The sequence below is a fragment of the Arctopsyche grandis genome, chromosome 6 (assembly GCF_051622035.1).
Source record: "Arctopsyche grandis isolate Sample6627 chromosome 6, ASM5162203v2, whole genome shotgun sequence".
Taxonomy (NCBI): domain Eukaryota; kingdom Metazoa; phylum Arthropoda; class Insecta; order Trichoptera; family Hydropsychidae; genus Arctopsyche; species Arctopsyche grandis.
In genome coordinates, this window is record NC_135360.1 from 19,514,018 (window position 1) to 19,531,713 (window position 17,696).

The 17,696-nt window shown below is 31.8% G+C and overlaps 1 protein-coding gene across 1 annotated transcript; it reads right to left on the reverse strand.

Annotated features, from left to right (window-relative positions):
* Positions 1–9,454: 9,454 nt before the first annotated feature.
* On the reverse strand, positions 9,455–12,068 carry LOC143912638 (zinc finger MYM-type protein 1-like). The gene is made up of 2 exons (XM_077431934.1): positions 11,749–12,068; positions 9,455–11,678 (listed from the first exon to the last, which is right to left on the reverse strand). The coding sequence occupies exon 2, from the start codon at positions 11,633–11,635 to the stop codon at positions 9,455–9,457; it is 2,181 nt and encodes a 726-aa protein (XP_077288060.1). The 5' UTR covers positions 11,636–11,678; positions 11,749–12,068.
* Between the last annotated feature and the right edge of the window lie 5,628 nt (positions 12,069–17,696).

Here is a 17,696-nt window from a genome sequence, read left to right on the forward strand (position 1 = left end):
AATTAAGAAAACGGTCAGAAGGTATTGAGTACGAAATTAGTCGATAAACTTATCACAGAACAGAGTTGATAAACTTATTAAAAAGCAAAATTGAATAACAACTTCAATTTATATCGAAGTTGACTAATTTTTACTTTATTTTTTTTTGTGCTTATAATTTCGCAGTTATTTTTCTGCGAAAAAGCGCTGTAAATTTCTCATAAAATTAAATTATTTTGAAATCCTTTGTAAATATTATTATTTCCTTTGTAGTTACAAAGTATTTTAATACGATCAATTCACTTGATTATATACACAATCAATTTCCGTTTAAAAAATAAATATAATAAATTACGCTCAACTTGATTTAATTAAGTATTAAATATAGGAAAACAAATATCGACAAAATTTCGATGAAAAATATAATACTACTAGGGTATATAAATATCAACTGACCTAGATTATCTCCAGCACCCTGATGCAGCATCCTTATGAAGACCAGCAACACCAAAACACCTCGACCACTCACAACATTACCAGATAACATGTTCATCGTTTCAATACCGACTCAGAAATGTCATCACAAAACTGCCATCGACACGGACATGATGCAGGGTTATCACAAGTTCAACATTTAACACAACATTTCACATAACAATAATAAATACACACACACTATAATTTTCAACATCGGCGAGTATGGCGAAGAATTTTTCTTCTATATGTATATCAATTTTCTGTCGTCGCTTTGTGCGTGAATTCTCGCTGCTTCAACATTTTTGACATCTGAAAACAAAAAAAATGTACGTAAAGAAAACATCAACGATGAATTTGCGGTGAAAAAATTCGTTCGGTTGCAAAAGTATTATATTTTTAGAGTGTTTCCAAATTCGCGTGAAATGTTTATTACACACTGAAAAATGCCCGCGCGTTCAAAAGGAAAAGAAAACTTTCGTCCGTAAAGACCTTTATATCTTAGGTATTTTGAGGATATTTTATTTCATATACGAGGGTAAATATTTGAAAATATAAATGAAGCATGTTTGGGATATATTTCATAATTATGAAACAATTTGCAAATTGCTTTATCTGCGCACGCAAACATCCCCTTTGTATAATTTAGCGTGCGTTATTTTACGCGTATGTTGCTCGAAAACCTACATAATTTATATTTTTAAGCGAAGCGTTAATTGCGATTCTTAATTTATATATAATTCGCGAACCGCTCTCACATATACTGACAATAAATAAATTTGAGCAATTTTGTAATGTGCGGTTAACTCACATTCAATATCGAGCGATTACTTTTATCTTAACTATTAACCAGGTACATATTTATAGAATGATTTGCCGCGAAAACATTCACATTAACAAAAAATATATTATCTACTACAGAATATTTAGAAAATTCTGAAATCATATTATTATAATACATGCTACTTACATATAAACAAAGGCCACAAAATGTATTGGACGAATGCATAAGTTCGTGCTCGATTTTTATACATGGTGGTATACGTTTTTATACGATAAATGGGCATGAACTTATGCAATTATATAAGGTCTTTAATGCAGTAATTCCACAGGTCTTTCATCAGATATATACATATATGGTTTTTTTCTAATTTCTATTAAAAATTTGATTAGAATTTTCTAGTACGATTTTTCTTTTTGTTTAAATCTTTATATCATTTGGATTGCATTTACATGTTTATGGTTGGTATTGGTTTTTATATGTATATAAATTAATGCGCTATATATGTATATGTATGAACATATGTATAGTTATGTATGTTTATTAAAAAAAAACACAAAAAAAATAAGAATTCAATTAATTTTAATAACATATTTCTTGAAAAGTTAAGCTAAGTAGTCCCCAATGTTACGTTTTAATTTTTCTCAATGAGTGGATAGTCTCTTTGTAGTGACTTTCAACGTACATATGTATTGTATTATAATATAAACTGGTTTCGTTGTAGGCGTATCTTACGTAAATGAGGAATAATAATTATGAACGAAGTGGCGCAGTTGCGCGAGGCGAAGTCTATTTATGACGTTCGCGAAACGAATAAATTGATATTATACCGGCCCTGGAAGAAAGGGCCGCTTTATCAATTTTTAATTAGGGCATTTCGCCTTGTTAACTCGGACCGTGAGCGTGTGTGTGTATACACGAGAGTGTATGAGAAGTTGAGTTAAGCCTCACCCAGATTCTTCATCCGTGAAAACACGCTCCGCAAACCAAATTCCACACACCATGAAATTTTTATTCCCTTCTAAAAGGTCCCTCATGTTTTATTAATTTTCCACGGGAAAAATCATTTACTTTTCCTGAGAAAGGATTCACATGTATATGAGCATTTGCGTACTACTCCAATTCACAGATTCCAATCCTCCAACTTGGGATAAGTATAAAATACGACCTCTAAGTTTCGTCGTTAAGGATTTCAATATCGAAACCGGCAAACCGTATATATGTAATATTTTTTTATTTTATTGTGAAATGCCTCTTAACATTGATACAAACTTATAGTTAAATATAGATAGTTAAAATGTAATTTCTAACATTTTTTTTAAATATTTTAATTTTGAAGTACATATATGGAGAACTACACATTTGCATAATTTAATTCACATTATGTTCATTAATTGAAACAAAAAAAATGCTGGATTACATTGGCTTTTACATATTATATATTTATGTACGTACATATAAAATATTTATTTTAAAAATTTAATACATAACATAAAATGTTGATTCAAATGTGACTCTCATTATACTCATGTATGTATGTATGTATGTAAAGGAACTGTTTCGAAATTAAATTTCTTCAACTGAGAGTGTGAGTCAAATATTTTTCTTTTAATTACAAACACATTCGTCGCATATTCTCAAGTACAATTTTGCATACGAACAAATGTGTGTGTAAAATAAGTAAAACTTTACAAATATCTAGAATTTTTCCGTGTAGAAATTTTCCGCTTTTGCATCCTCCAGCGAAAAAGTCCACCGAAATGCGGTACGACTTAAAAATTTTAGTGTTTTTCAGCAAAACCACACATTCTCGCAATTTTAATTAAATTATGTATCAGGCTGGCTAGCGATGAAAATTTAAATTCGCTTTTCCCAGAATATACAGTACGTAAACACGAGAGCATCAGATAAAGAAAGCGATCACGTTTACATTACGTTGGAATTTAATATTTTTATTTCATAATTTAAATAGATTAAAAGGGTGGCGAGTCTCGCGTTATATCAATGAAACGATCGCATTAATCCGAAAACGTATGTATGTAAATGTAAAAAGGTAAGCCTGGCACGATTACGGTATTATTTAAGTTTAACATCGCACAGCTGTTACACAATAATGGCTTTGAGGATTAGACATGGAAGTTTTTCGCCAAGATTAAGTTATAATACGCACCACAATGCTGTCTGCAACGCGAAAACTTCCCAGCTTAATCCAGACTTAAGAAAGTCCGCTTTTTTTACACGTTGTTAAACATTTTTCCCTTTTCACCTTTCGCGCCCCGTGGAAATTTCCGTAAACGCAATTTTTGCATTACGCTTTTTTTTCTCGCGCTCTATAAGTGTTCTTTCGTTCGGCTGAGTGTGGTGTAAAAAATCCAACATTTCCCCAACTATTTTTAGATTGGAATATATTTTACGGCTACGTATATTGACGGCTATAATGCTCTGAATGGATGTGTAGGATCACTCGAGGCGGTCAAAACCATGCGACTTTTTGTATGAAAAATCCTCTCGGAGCTTTTATTGATCGAATCTTTTGCTCTGAAAATCTATTCTGAAGTGGATTTAAGAGTTTTTTTTTTTAATTAATCTGGAAAATAAACTAGACAATAAATAGCATTGTATACGTCAATTTATCCCTCCTAAATTCAAAATTACGGACTGATTAACGAATGCCTAGCAAAGTTCTTTCGTTAAATCTTTTACTAACATATTATCTTTGATCTAGTTATTAAGCTTTATTTGTCTTACATATAAGGTAATTTTTATGTCATTAACATAAGCATAATTATTATTCTATTAATTGAGAGAGGCGGCACAGCCAATGGACCTACGGGATTTGTCAATCATAATAATAAAAAATACATAAAACAAAATAAGATAAAATCAAGGATCAAAATAAAATAAAATCAAAATCTTAAACTAGAGGATATATAATAAAAAGTAGAAAAAATACAACGACAATAAACCAAAAATTAAGAACTTCAAACCATTAAATTTTTAAAGAAGTTTAGGTTATTAGAAGCTACTAATTCATTTGTTAGACTATTCCGAGTTTTCACCACTCTATTTGAAAAAAGGGATTAAAATTTCTTGGTGAGGAATATCTTTTTGGAGTCTGAGAATATGACCTCTCAGATAAATATTTTGTTATAGATCGCCTCTCATTCTTTTCGTTTCCAATATGGAGATATCATTCTTTTCAATCCCATACTGTATTAAAGCGATGTATGTAAGTTCAGAAGGCGTTCTTCATTTAACCCTTTTAATACATATAATATCTTTTTGAAAATTAAAGCCCTTTTTATTACACATAAAAAAGAATAACAATAATTTAGACATAATTTATATGAGTTGACCATATCAGATCACAGTGGTAATATCTCCAAGATCAGAATAAGATAATTAAATAAATAAATTATTAGTATAATGATTTTAAAAACAATTCATTAATTAAAATTTCTAAAATTTGGATAGATTCAACGATTAAATTTCATAATTAATTTTTTTTTTTCAAATTCAACGTAATTTTTTGTTTTTAGAAGTTTATACACTTTTATGTTTTCACTTTCATAGCAAAATAAGTGTATTCAGGTATGGTAAATTATTCGAAATTCATCAAAATAGTGATATTGTATAAATATTATACATACTTAAAGATGAGTTCAGATGCTCACGGCCGGTCAACCGTCAAATCACTTAGTAAATTTAATCAGTAGGCATTCGAAATCAATCAATTCAATGGCTTGGGTGTCAATCCCAATATCTGTTCAATTAAAATATTCAAAACACTTTGGAATAATGTTGCAAATCTTGAGCTTATTTCGTGACCTGATCGAATTCGTAAGCGATTATCACCTGGCGATACCCATCAGAGCGATTACGGAGTAGTGATTGGAACCGTTTACTAGAATAACAGTTAATGTAACGAGTAGGTTCAACTATTATAACTATTGGCCTCAGGGGCGCTTTAATTGGATTTCGCATACTAAGCTAGAAATTTGTTCGAATATAATTATTGGAAAGTGCGTTTTATTCAAGTGTGCATGGATTTGTTAATAATTTTACGAATTTTCAAATTTGTTATGCATTTTAAATCGACTTCCACAATCAAAATTAATTAAGATTTTGTATCTTATTATAAAATTATAAAACATACATAAGTATACAAAATTAATTAAACACCGACAAAATGTTGTGTTGTATTCAAAGGATAATTTTATTGGGCAGGAAAGTGCGGGTCCTCACTTGATTTTAAATTCATTTACACCCTAAATTAACACTTACATACGTGTGAAAGCAAGTACACAATTCTATTGAATATATTTCAATCATAAATACTATCTACAAATATAAAAAAAATATTGAAAATAAATCATAGAATAATACTAACTTTAACATGTAATCTGTATTGATTTTTTATATTAGTATTAGTATTACTTATTAATTTAGTACGTATTAGTGATACTTATTTCAAAATATTTCAAATAATATAATTTCAAAATATAAAAAGAATATTGACATTCTTTTTGAGCATAAAATCCATCATACCGATCGGAATCCCTTCCATTTTATGAAAATCTATTTACATACGATACGTTTCTGAATATTTGCCTGTACATATGTACATAAAAATTTCATTTACTCGACATATCTATGAATCAATATTAAACTTCCTAGAAAGCTAGTATTGAATCCTTTGTCTTTTGAATTATATTGAATTTTTGTGTGTTGAAGTGAGATTGCGATGAACTTAATTCTTTGAATAAACACCCATTGAATAAAAATCAAAGCACTTTCAAATGTATACTAGGTATAAAAAGACAAATTATATTCAAAGAATTATATTTTCGCACAACTGCTCAGAGCAATTTCCCTATGTTCTAAAAGTTGTACAAATGTCCAAAGGGCTCTGATCGAATCAACGATAATCCTACATCCTTGCAATCGGCAAGGGTATTTATGTATCTGTCGAATTAACTGACCCATTGATTTCTCAACACGGCCAGATATAATTATTATCAAGGCCACGATGGTCATATTTCACTTATCGCCATGGAATGATTGATTGATTCGACCGAAGGGGTCTACCTACCAGCCAGCGGTCTACAACAGTTTCCAATCAAACTTGTCGCAAAACACTGAGCAAATATTTGGCTGCGGAATTGATTTGAGACGTAGAGAACGCGGACGGGGTATTCATTTTCCTTCCTCACATCCCATACCTCAGTTCGAAAATTCGATGACGTCAGCGTCAAATCGAGTTAACTGTTTACTATTGGTTTTCAAACGAGCCCGTATTGCCGTTTTTCAATTATTTAAATGCGATTCAATTCAGGGTTGTGTGTTTGCGAGCGACAATCGTGACGCAGGTGTTAAATCCCTAAAAGTATCGCGAAAACTCATACAGAGTGATTCACTGCTTGTGAAGATAGAAGGAAAAAGTGTCAAAGTAACATACGTACTTAATTTTAAGCTCTTCGCTTCGATTTGGACCAAATTCGTAATCATCAAATATATCCTAAAAATGGATTAAGCTTAATTTATTCTAATGAGATCTGCGTGGATTTATATTTTACAAAGTCGTATTATATATATTTTTTATTTTATTTCAATCGAAAATATACACTCGCCTTTACAGATCGCTCCAAAGCGATGAGTGTACTAATACAGATACAATACGATCAATACAATCAATACAAGCATTTTTACGATGCCAATTCATACAAACATCATCCACAGTGACATCTATGGAGAAATTTGTGCAGCATTTTATTATACAAATCGGCGAACCTCAAGACCTGAATAACTTGAGATTTGCCAGCGAGATAGGAAAGAGATGCCAATTTACAGAAACCGTTTCAATACAAATCAGAAACATTGACGAACTCTTAACTTGTGGAAATATTTATATCGATATCGTTTTCAATTTGTGAATTTATATTCAGCTGAATAATTGAACCTGCCGTCGCTGTTAAATAATTTTATCTCAGCCGTAATTTTAAATTACAACTAACGATAAATTCAGATAGTTGTGGAATACATTAGTTTGAATGCCAATTTATATGAAATACTTATTCCGAATAAGGCATTTGCAAGCACTCGAGTGGACCTATTATTCGAATCCAACTTAAGCCTTTGAACACAACCTCTGCGTTTAATTATATTAATTGGACAGTCTCGCCAAAGATGAAGCAAACCAATTATTTTTGATCCTCAAATGAATGCTCTAACGAGGTGGTACTGTAATTTGATTACATCTCTTATAAAAGATTTATTTTTTTATATTTATATTTTACTAATGAAAGTTTGGGTAAATATGTAGGCAACTAATCAATCTTGTAACATTCGCTTCCGCAAAGGAGTGAGCTTTTGCAATTTCGCATTCGCCGTTATTATAGTTGGCAAAGTTTCACTTTGAACTCGACAGCATCTCTTGAAAACCCAAGTTTTCAACTAGTGTGCATTACCGCGTGAAACATGAACGTTTGTACTTGCAATACGTAAGATGTGGTTATTCCAAATTGTTGTGCAAGAAATAATCGACAATTTATCACTAACTGACAGTTTGCCAAAATTTTCCATGAATACATACATATGTACATATATTGATCCATTATATTATACAATTCATCGGTGATTATTCCAATCTTAGATTTTACGAAGATTCGTATACTATGTTTGTATATTCAATTTTTGGTCTTAATCTCTTTCCCTTGTTTCCTTATCGTGATTTCGTCTAGATTCTTCTTATATCCGATTTTTTTTCTAAGTTTCTCGTCCGAATTAGTTCGCAGTTATTACTTTATTTTTTATAGTTTCCAAAAAATATAGGGATATACAATGACGTGAATATTTAAAAATAATTTAGATTAAAAATGAATACTATAATACTCTATATAATTTATGGATCTCTTTCAAGAATATCTGTTCAAAATTTTAAGAAAACATTGATTCAAACTAAAATTTATACTGTATTCTATATCTATGGTAATAACTATTAGTTTCAAATCTACAATATAACACAAAAACCAATGTAGATTTTGTATAATTATAATATTATTTTAATGAAATTATTCAAATCAGATTCTGCGATAGTTTCTAACTTTAATATAATAATAACTTTGACCCCCAAAAGTCTTTCAACGTACATAACTTTATTTTAAGTAATGGGTATTTTTATTGTAGTTTTTCTTCAGATACTTCACTTTAGATGAAAATATTCAGAAATTTTACATTTGATGAATTATTCATAGACCTTTAAGACGAGTTTGTTTTTCACATTATGTATAAAATAAAAAGCTTCCAAACTAAAAACCAGTTAATTTATGTAGAATATTTCCATTCTTTAATGAATGGGCCTTTAAAAAATAAATCTTAGTACTGAATTTTTTTATAAATACAAAATTTACAACTTTTAAACTCTATTGCCAAAAAAAAAGAATTAAACTTTGATACAAAAAATATATGAGAAATTTACCAACTATCAAACATTTACCTAAACAACATTGTAATTTGCACAAACTTCGCCGCATTCAAACGAACACATCCCCATCCCGTTTATCCATTGTTTTCAACGAAGGTACATATATTATATTAGTTTGTCAACAAACACCGCACATATATACATACATATATTGTACCGATCCCGATAAGATCGCACGCTAATATTCCATCAACACACTGAAACTTGCAAACAAACGACCGAGCGCGACGAGAATCGACCGGCACTGCGGAGATCGCGGGACATCTACTTGCGTGCGGAATTTCCGGTTCGAGATCGAGATCCCGAGGCGATCTTCCGCTCGTGGACCGGAAGCTGGGCGACACTAGCGCCACGCACGGCGTCCGACGCGAGACTGAGGGGCGCGCGCCGACAGCGCCGGTTCATTAGCACACCACCGTATACCGACCACCCCCATGGATCCCCCCCCATAGCACACATTAACACCGGTTATCGGCGACTCACTCTTTCACTACCTGGGTATGTTCTTACCACTCCCTTGTTGTACCTGTGTGAGGTGGAGGGGGTGGCGGTTGAAATTTTCCGGGTTTTTGCTATGGGGTTTCTGCGGTGTTTCGGGAGGACGGATGTGCTGGGAGTGCCCGTCCGTCCGTTCTAAGGGATGACGTATGGTGGTGGGACATGCACTGATCAGTGGCGGGCGGTGACTTTTCAAACAAGGGATGCTGTCCCTTGTTTGAAAAAAAAAACCGACCAATTTATTTTTTAAAATTTAATTTTATTCTTCGTTCCTTTTTACAAAATTCATCGATAACCGCATCATAGAATTTTTTATTGTTTTTTAAATTTGACATTATTTTCTTTTCGATTGCAATTAAAGCAAGACCAGAGAGTCTTTCTTCACTTTGACTACTTCTGGTGAACGTTTTAATTCTTTTCATAGTCGAAAATGATCGTTCAGCCGATGCGCTCGTGGAAGGTATCGTACAAATTAATTGTATTAAACTAAATACTTGTTCCAAAACGTCTATTAGATCATCTTTCACAATTAATTCCTTTACGTCATTTATAGATTTCAAATGAAAATCTTGCGTTGAGTACATGTAAATTAATTCGCTTTTTAATTTCATAAAATCAAAGTATTTTCCATAAGTTAGGTGGAGTGATTTAAATAGGAAATCTGGAAAATTATTTTCATATTCTTTAAATTTTTTGACGTTAAAAAATTCGAGAAATTTTAAATTTTCGATATCTCGAAATCGATTGGTTGTATTTACTGAAAGAGTTTCTAAAATTTCAGAATAGTGAAGTTTATACGTTGTTTTCACATCTTCTTCACATTCAGCATATTTTCTTTTTCTATTAAAATTTTTAGTTATTACTTTGTTCCACAATGAATCAAAATCGTCTTTTTTGTTATCTAAATATTTTACAAATTTTTTAATTTCACTTACGCAATACGATATGTCAAAGGTTTTTTTTTGTAAAATTTCAAATAAAAAATCTGCCGAATTAAATATTGCAGAAAATAAATGCAAATTGAAATTGAATTCAAACTCTTTTAAATAACGATGAAGGACTTCAGCATTTATGACAGCATCAGTATCCCATTCGTCTTCGTCATTAATTATTTGATTAAATATTTCCATTAATTCTGTTTGATATTCTAATATCATATTTAAAATTTTGCTATTGTAGTTCCATCGTGTAGGGGCAGCAGTGGGAAATCGTTTTTTTATTTGACAATCGAGAAGGGAAATTCTTCTTGAAGACTTACAAAAAAAAGTTGAAAATGACAACATACGGCTGAAAAAACGTTTGCATCCGGATATATGTTTAACAGATTGCGACAAAACTAAATTCAATCTGTGAGCGTAACAATGGACAAATAAAGAATTAGGACAAATATCTCGAATTTTTCGTTGCACTCCATTATGCTCCCCGGACATTACAGCCGCTCCATCGTACGTTTGTGCAATTAATTTGTCCAAACAACCAAATTCTTCCAAGGTCTCACGTATGTGCTGAAAAAGAGCATTAGCTGTTCTATTGGGACTAACATCGACAAATCCAACAAATCTCTCCTGAATTTCATTATTTTCATCTACATATCTAAAAATAGTAGATAGCTGAGCTTTGCGACTGATATCTGTAGATTCGTCCACAATTATGGAAACAAATTTTGATGCACGTATTTCAGTTTTAATCTCATCTAGCAAGACTTTTGATATTGCGGATACCAAGTCATTTTGTATATGGTTCGATAGTCCAGTAAACACCGTAGAGTTATCTAAATGAGTTTTCAATTTTATGTCTGATTCACTCAACAGATACAGCAATTCAATATAATTCCCTCTATTTTCCGATTCCTGGTGCTCAAAATGTCCTCGTAAAGGTTGTTCTTGTTTTGCTAAAAAACAGATCGCGCTTATTAATTTCGACAAAATGTATCTATTTGCAGTAACTTCTTTGTTGTGCATTTCAATATTTGCTTTAAATTGAGCACTTAAAAAATTTTCTATACGAGGTCCCTTTCCAAATTTTTTAAATTGAGCAGCAGAACATATGTGAGCTTGAGAACATTCATGTCTCTTGCGCGATTTACTTAAATTGTTTAGGTCAGAAAATCCAAATTTACTCCAGACATTCACTTCTTGAGAAAATAAAATACATGGCCAACAGAATAATTTCGTTAAGTGAGCACATCCACAAATCCATGAAATTTTTTCGTATGTTTCTGTGTTAAAATACCTTTTAAATGTTTTTGTTTTAGACTGAATATTTAATATTGGTGTGGGTTTGGGGCTCTTAACAATAATCTCCTTTTCATTAAATGGGAGAGAAGCAAATCTTCTTTTCAGCACATTTTCAATTAAACAATTGCAATTATTATTGATCTCGACGACAAGTCCACTCTCATTGTTATTTTCGATATCCATATTAAAGGCAATAATGAAAACTCGTAAGTAGTGGAACAGTAAACTAAAAATAAAGTTAGACGAAACTAATTTAAATGAAAACTTAATTCAAAAGTAAAAAATAACCAACTTACAGTATAAATGATTAACTTCGTCTAAAGAAATGAATCGGCTAGCTTTTTGATAAATAACTTGGGGCGTAGCGTGCGGAAATATCGATCAACAGCGGCTTCCAAGTGAAACTCAATAGATAAGCAAACAGAGAAACCGAATCCACCGTAGAGGTTAAACAAGTGTCAACGCGTCCGCGCGAATATGACAGCCTCATAGTGCGCATGCGCAAATGGGATCGGTCCGAACTCCGAATCCATGACGCGCGCGCACTTCACTCAGCGTCTACTCGCCAGCGTCACTCGCCTGTGGCCGGCCTATGCGAATGCGGCCTATGCGAATCCTTAATAAAAATTATCAAAATATCCTATATAATGCATCATGTAACAAAAAACACGTGATATGTGAAATATATATCATATACTACATCATAATCACGTACATCACTAAGAATACATCGAAGCGAAATTCAAATATTTATTAAAAATACTCTTGGCTTTTTAAAGTTATAGGGGATGCGCCGCATCCACCGCATCCATGGACCGCACGCCACTGGCACTGATATCCTCGTTGGTGTATATACCTAACTTTCCGTGTCGAATCGGTAAATCGTTGGCGAATCGTTGACTGCCTTCAGACTAATTGGTCGGCGTTGCTCAGGTGTGTTGAAAAAAATCGTAAAAAAAAAAAGTGTACAGTCTTAATGTGGAGTCCAACCAACTCTGACTCGTTTTTATTAAAAACTAGCTGAACCCGGCATGCGTTGCAATGCCACAATAACGCATAAGCTACAAGAAGATCTGGATAGATTTTCTATACATTGTTTGAACAATGACCTTTTTACATACCTCTTATACAGTTCACATGATTTTCGTTTAAGTGGTAATTTTTTATATCTCTTATCTCTTATCCGATCGTTTTCATACTTTGCCATATTGCTCATTTTGGTCATCATTATTAATCTAAAAAAATGCCCTATTTTAAATTTTACTAGAAATAAGTCAATTATCACCAATCACTATCAATTAAACCATTAAATTCTAAACACATCATCTTCTATTAGGGAAATTGGTGTAATACTCAATAATAAACTCGATTTATTTGAACATATTTCCTTCATTATCAACAAAGCATTTAAATCTCTTGGATTCCTACTCCGCTCAACAAAATGATCCTTATGTACTTAAATTACTTTATTTTTCCTTTGTAAGGTCTCACCTTGAATTTGCCTCAATTATCTGGTCACCTTTTTATTTATCCCATATTATGTAATTGTATTGAGAAAGTCCAACTTCAATTTATTAAATCCTTACGCTACCTATACCTATTCTACTGTTCCCGATATTTTAAAAATCCTATCTTTTAACAATCTTTCTGTCAGGCGACGACTAACTGATGCTACATTGTACTTTAACCTCATAAATGGTTTCCTTGATTGTTCTGAGTTACTGAATAAGGTTGATTTCGAGATCCCAGTTAGGTATTCTAGACATGTTGCACTCTTTCCACTTAATCCTTTCAATACTAATTCCCAAAAATATTCTTATCTGCAGCGTGTTTATCGTATGTTTAACGGGGAGCTGAATGACGTTGATCTATTCGGTATCTCCTTACATCAATTCAGGACTGCCATCAGGAGAGTTTTAATTGATTAATCAATTTCTATTTCTATTATATATTCTTCATCAAATTATATTATATCACTTTATGTTTATCCAATTATATTATATCACATTATGTTTAATTATGCATTGTCTTATTTCATCATATTTTAGTTTTTATTCTTTTCTTTTTCATTTATTTGTCTATATGTACTATGTAGATATATTATGTATTTTGTAAAAATCTATAATTGGGGCTCAGATGCTATTTTGTTATATTTATTCTTTATTTTTATGAATTTCTACATCTGAAGCCTGTTGATTTTTCAATAAATAAATAAAAATAAAATGCAATTCCCGTTCCCGTTCCCATTTGTCGGAAAAACGCAGGTAGCGAACACGTTGGTCGCGAGGTGAAAACATTTGAATTTATAGCATTGCAATGACACTCATTCCCGTTTCCGTTCCCGTTTTTTTCACAGTACATACATCTTCCCGGACATACATGCAATAAATCCTGAAAGTTCCATCGTAATCGGCTTAGTGGTTTAGGAGCCTATTCGAGATACACAGGCAGACATTCATTTTTATGTATATTATATATAGATTTTATTTGCGGTATGTGCCAACTATGTACATAGTCCCCAATTTTATTAAAGTAAATCTTAATAAATTGAAGTTTGTTAATATATGTATGTATATACATATATAAAATTGAATGTCTTTTTGTCTGTCTCGTCTAGGCTTCTAAACCACTCAACCGATTATGATGGAACTTTCAGGATTTATTGCATGCATGTCCGGGAAGCTTACTGTGAAAAAAAATGGGATAATACCTCTTAATAGTAATATTGGTAATTACGATTTTACCGACGCGAAAGTTTGAAGCGCCATTATGTAGTCAAGGAAATGTGTTCGTTGGTAACCATGTTACCAGTTGGTTTATCACGACACGGCGTTGAAGAGACGTTAGTAGAGCTCCAACCATCACTTGAAACGGGAACACAAAGGGAACGGGAACGGGAATTGTATGCCTTATTTTGATATGTAGTGGCCAAAATTGATTGTTTCCTCATTTTTTTTATTAAATTTATTTTTTTGTGTATGAATTTCATACACAAAAAATACGTATGTATGTAAAATAAATATGTATGTACACTATGAATGTACTTACTTTTTGTTTATACCTATTTAATTATCAATAATTCAATAAATTTGGTTGCACGTTAATTTGTAGTGACTTTTATTTTTTTTATAATAATGTTATACGTTGGCAAGAAAAGTCGATCTTATTAAAATCGTTCAAGTTGGAGTCGGAGTTTTGGAGTCGTAGTCATAGTAGAATTTCGTTCATTCGTGAACATACTAGTTTGTTACACAAACTATGTAATTTCGCCAGTGTAGTGTACATAGAAAAATAACAAATTTGACCAACGAAATAGTTTACTATTAGGCAAAACTTTAAATATTTTCAATGGTTTGCCTCATTCTCTATGTATATATGTATGTAAGCTTACCTTGGGTTGCAATATTTTAAAAATCATCGGGAATGAAAATTATAGCAACGTTTTAACGTGGTTCCATAGGATTTACCTTTGGAATACTTCGCGTTTTGAAATCTCAAAGGTTTTGGCAGCTCAAAAGTTTTGACAGCTAAAAGTTTCATGCGACACCTAGTGAGTCTATGTGAAGATAGTAACTTGATGTACTACAACCAATAGTTCGTGTATAAACAAACTAGTATAATCACGAACGAACCGCTGTGAACACTTATATTTTTTATTTTACAATGTTCATAGAATACGATCTACGAGTACCGTTTATGCCAAATTTAATGTTCCTTGGTTGAAAACATTACAATTACAGTATATGTACATATGTATAGTAGAAGATATATTCGAATTGTTCAATCAGAATCAGGACTGCGGAGTCGTTAAAAACAACACGACTACGACTCCGATTGTAAAAATTTAAGAATATCAAAAGTTTATTCCTATGCACATACATACATATGTATATGTATATCCTCTTGTATTAAAATATGTATATAATTATGTATGATATGTGTCATATGTACATATATGACCATTTCCAAGTAGATATTTTTGGCGAACTTATACAGAGTGACGCATATATTGTAAGCTCAAGTAAATCTTTAAGTAAAATAAGTTTATCTTCAAGTAAAACTTTATTTCTTTAAAATATTCATATTTTTTATGAATAAATATGAAACTAATAAAAATATACGCATCTGACATAAAGGGTTTGACAAATATCGAGTGTCTCCTTACCTTTGAGTCCAAAACTCAAACATAAGAAAATACAAAGTAAAAAACGCCGCTTCTCAGTAATGTTATCATCACAAGCTTATGTATATTTATATCTCTTCTAAAATAGCTAATATATTATAAAAATTAATGGTCGATAAAATTTTCATTCAAATCTGATGCTTTCATCGAATATGCAGAATAAACATAATTCATATAACAACAACTACATAGTTCGCTCGCATTGTTAGACATTTGAAGGTTATCATAATGAAATTATTTTACTGAATATAAATAATTCATATAACCGACAGTAATATTATTATATATTTAATCGTATACATATTATATATTGTTTAGCTGTACTACATATACGAATAAGAATTTTGTTGTATTTAATTTATTTATAGTAAATTATGTAGATTATATTCACCATCAAGAGCATTTATTGTGCCGAAATTTTCTTTTTCTATACAAATTTTTTTATGAAATTAAAATAAAATACGCTCACTGTATACATGTGAATGGAAAACATAGAAAATAATGCTACAATTATATTAAGAGTACGTATTATATTAACCAACATTAACTCAGGCGAAGTTTAAAAGCTAGCGATTTTGGCTTCGGGGCATCTGACGTAATTAATGGAAACTTATATTGAAAACATTGAGTCGGGAAGACTCGGAGTAAAAAATACATTTTTCATTTTTTATCACAATAAACAATAAATGAATACATATACATATTTTAATTCGCTAAAATGTTCCTTTTTATTATTTGAACATAGTAAACAGATGTCTAAATTGTGTTGCATAAATATGCATATACATATTATTACATGTAAATACAATACAATATGTAAGTACGTATATATAATATATTCGATTATTCAAATATTTTACCAAATTCATATTCGATATTCGAATAATTGATTTTACGAATATTTGGGTCCCCTAATCGTATTTTATCTGTATTAGTACACTCGTCACTTTGGAGCGATTTGCAAAGGCAAGTGTACATATTCGATCAAAATAAAAATAAAAATAAAATATTAGTCAAAGGAGTACAGGACAATTTGACTCTACAGCTATTAATTAATGATGCTACTGCCATTTTAAACTTACTGTTTGACGTTTTTTCGTCAGATGGCGAACAAGATTCTTTCCGAGAATTTTATTTATCGCTAACTTAATTTTAAATAAATTTTATTTCAAAATTTACCACTTGTAGGAAGTGCCTTACCTGCCTGTGCCTTCAGGACATCACTGTGTATTCCAGTTCGTAATAATCAGGCATATTACGAACTGGTTAACCCACAAAAAATGGTTCACTATCGTCAATTACTATTGTCCTCCTACAAAGCAAGAGAGCAAAAATAAAAGGTTGACAATAGTGAATCATTTTTTGTGGGTTGAAGCATCCTGGCTGCTTAACTGTGATAATAATACAATGCATGAACAGCCTAATGATGTAATTAATCCTAATGATGGAATCAGAAATTGTACACTTTGCTCCAAAATCTTCTATTTAAAATTTATCATCGCCAACAGAAGTTAAACAGTGCCTAGTGTTGCTCTCTAGAATACGAGACTCTGAGGTGGAATGTTTTAAACTGGGTTAACCGGGTTCTCCCGCTTCTCAGGGCTGCATCCATCATCCCGTGTATCTATTAAACAGTGGGGCAACCCTTGCCCACTGAAGTGGAACGACAGCCCTGAACATCCCACTGCAGTACGCCACCATGAATTATTTATTATTTAAGCGCCGAGTGTGAATTAACAGCCTTCTTCCTACGTTGCGGATAAATAATGGTTGCAACGAGACTCCGGGTGCCTAAATACTAAAGGGGCACCCCGCGACCCGAACAGCCAAAACAAAACCTCATATACTCGTGTATGTACATACTTGGTTGAAGAAACGGTGGATTTTTCTGAAACGTAAATATTTGAGTGGTCGAGATGGATGTGATGTTGGTAGAGCTTTTATGTACGTACTAATCAGCTGTAAAGGCTTCAGTCGCGTACTGCAAATGGAAACGTAGGCTGCTTAAACAAATTGAGAAAGAGTGGGCTGCATATGAAAGTTGTTATAAAAAATATATGA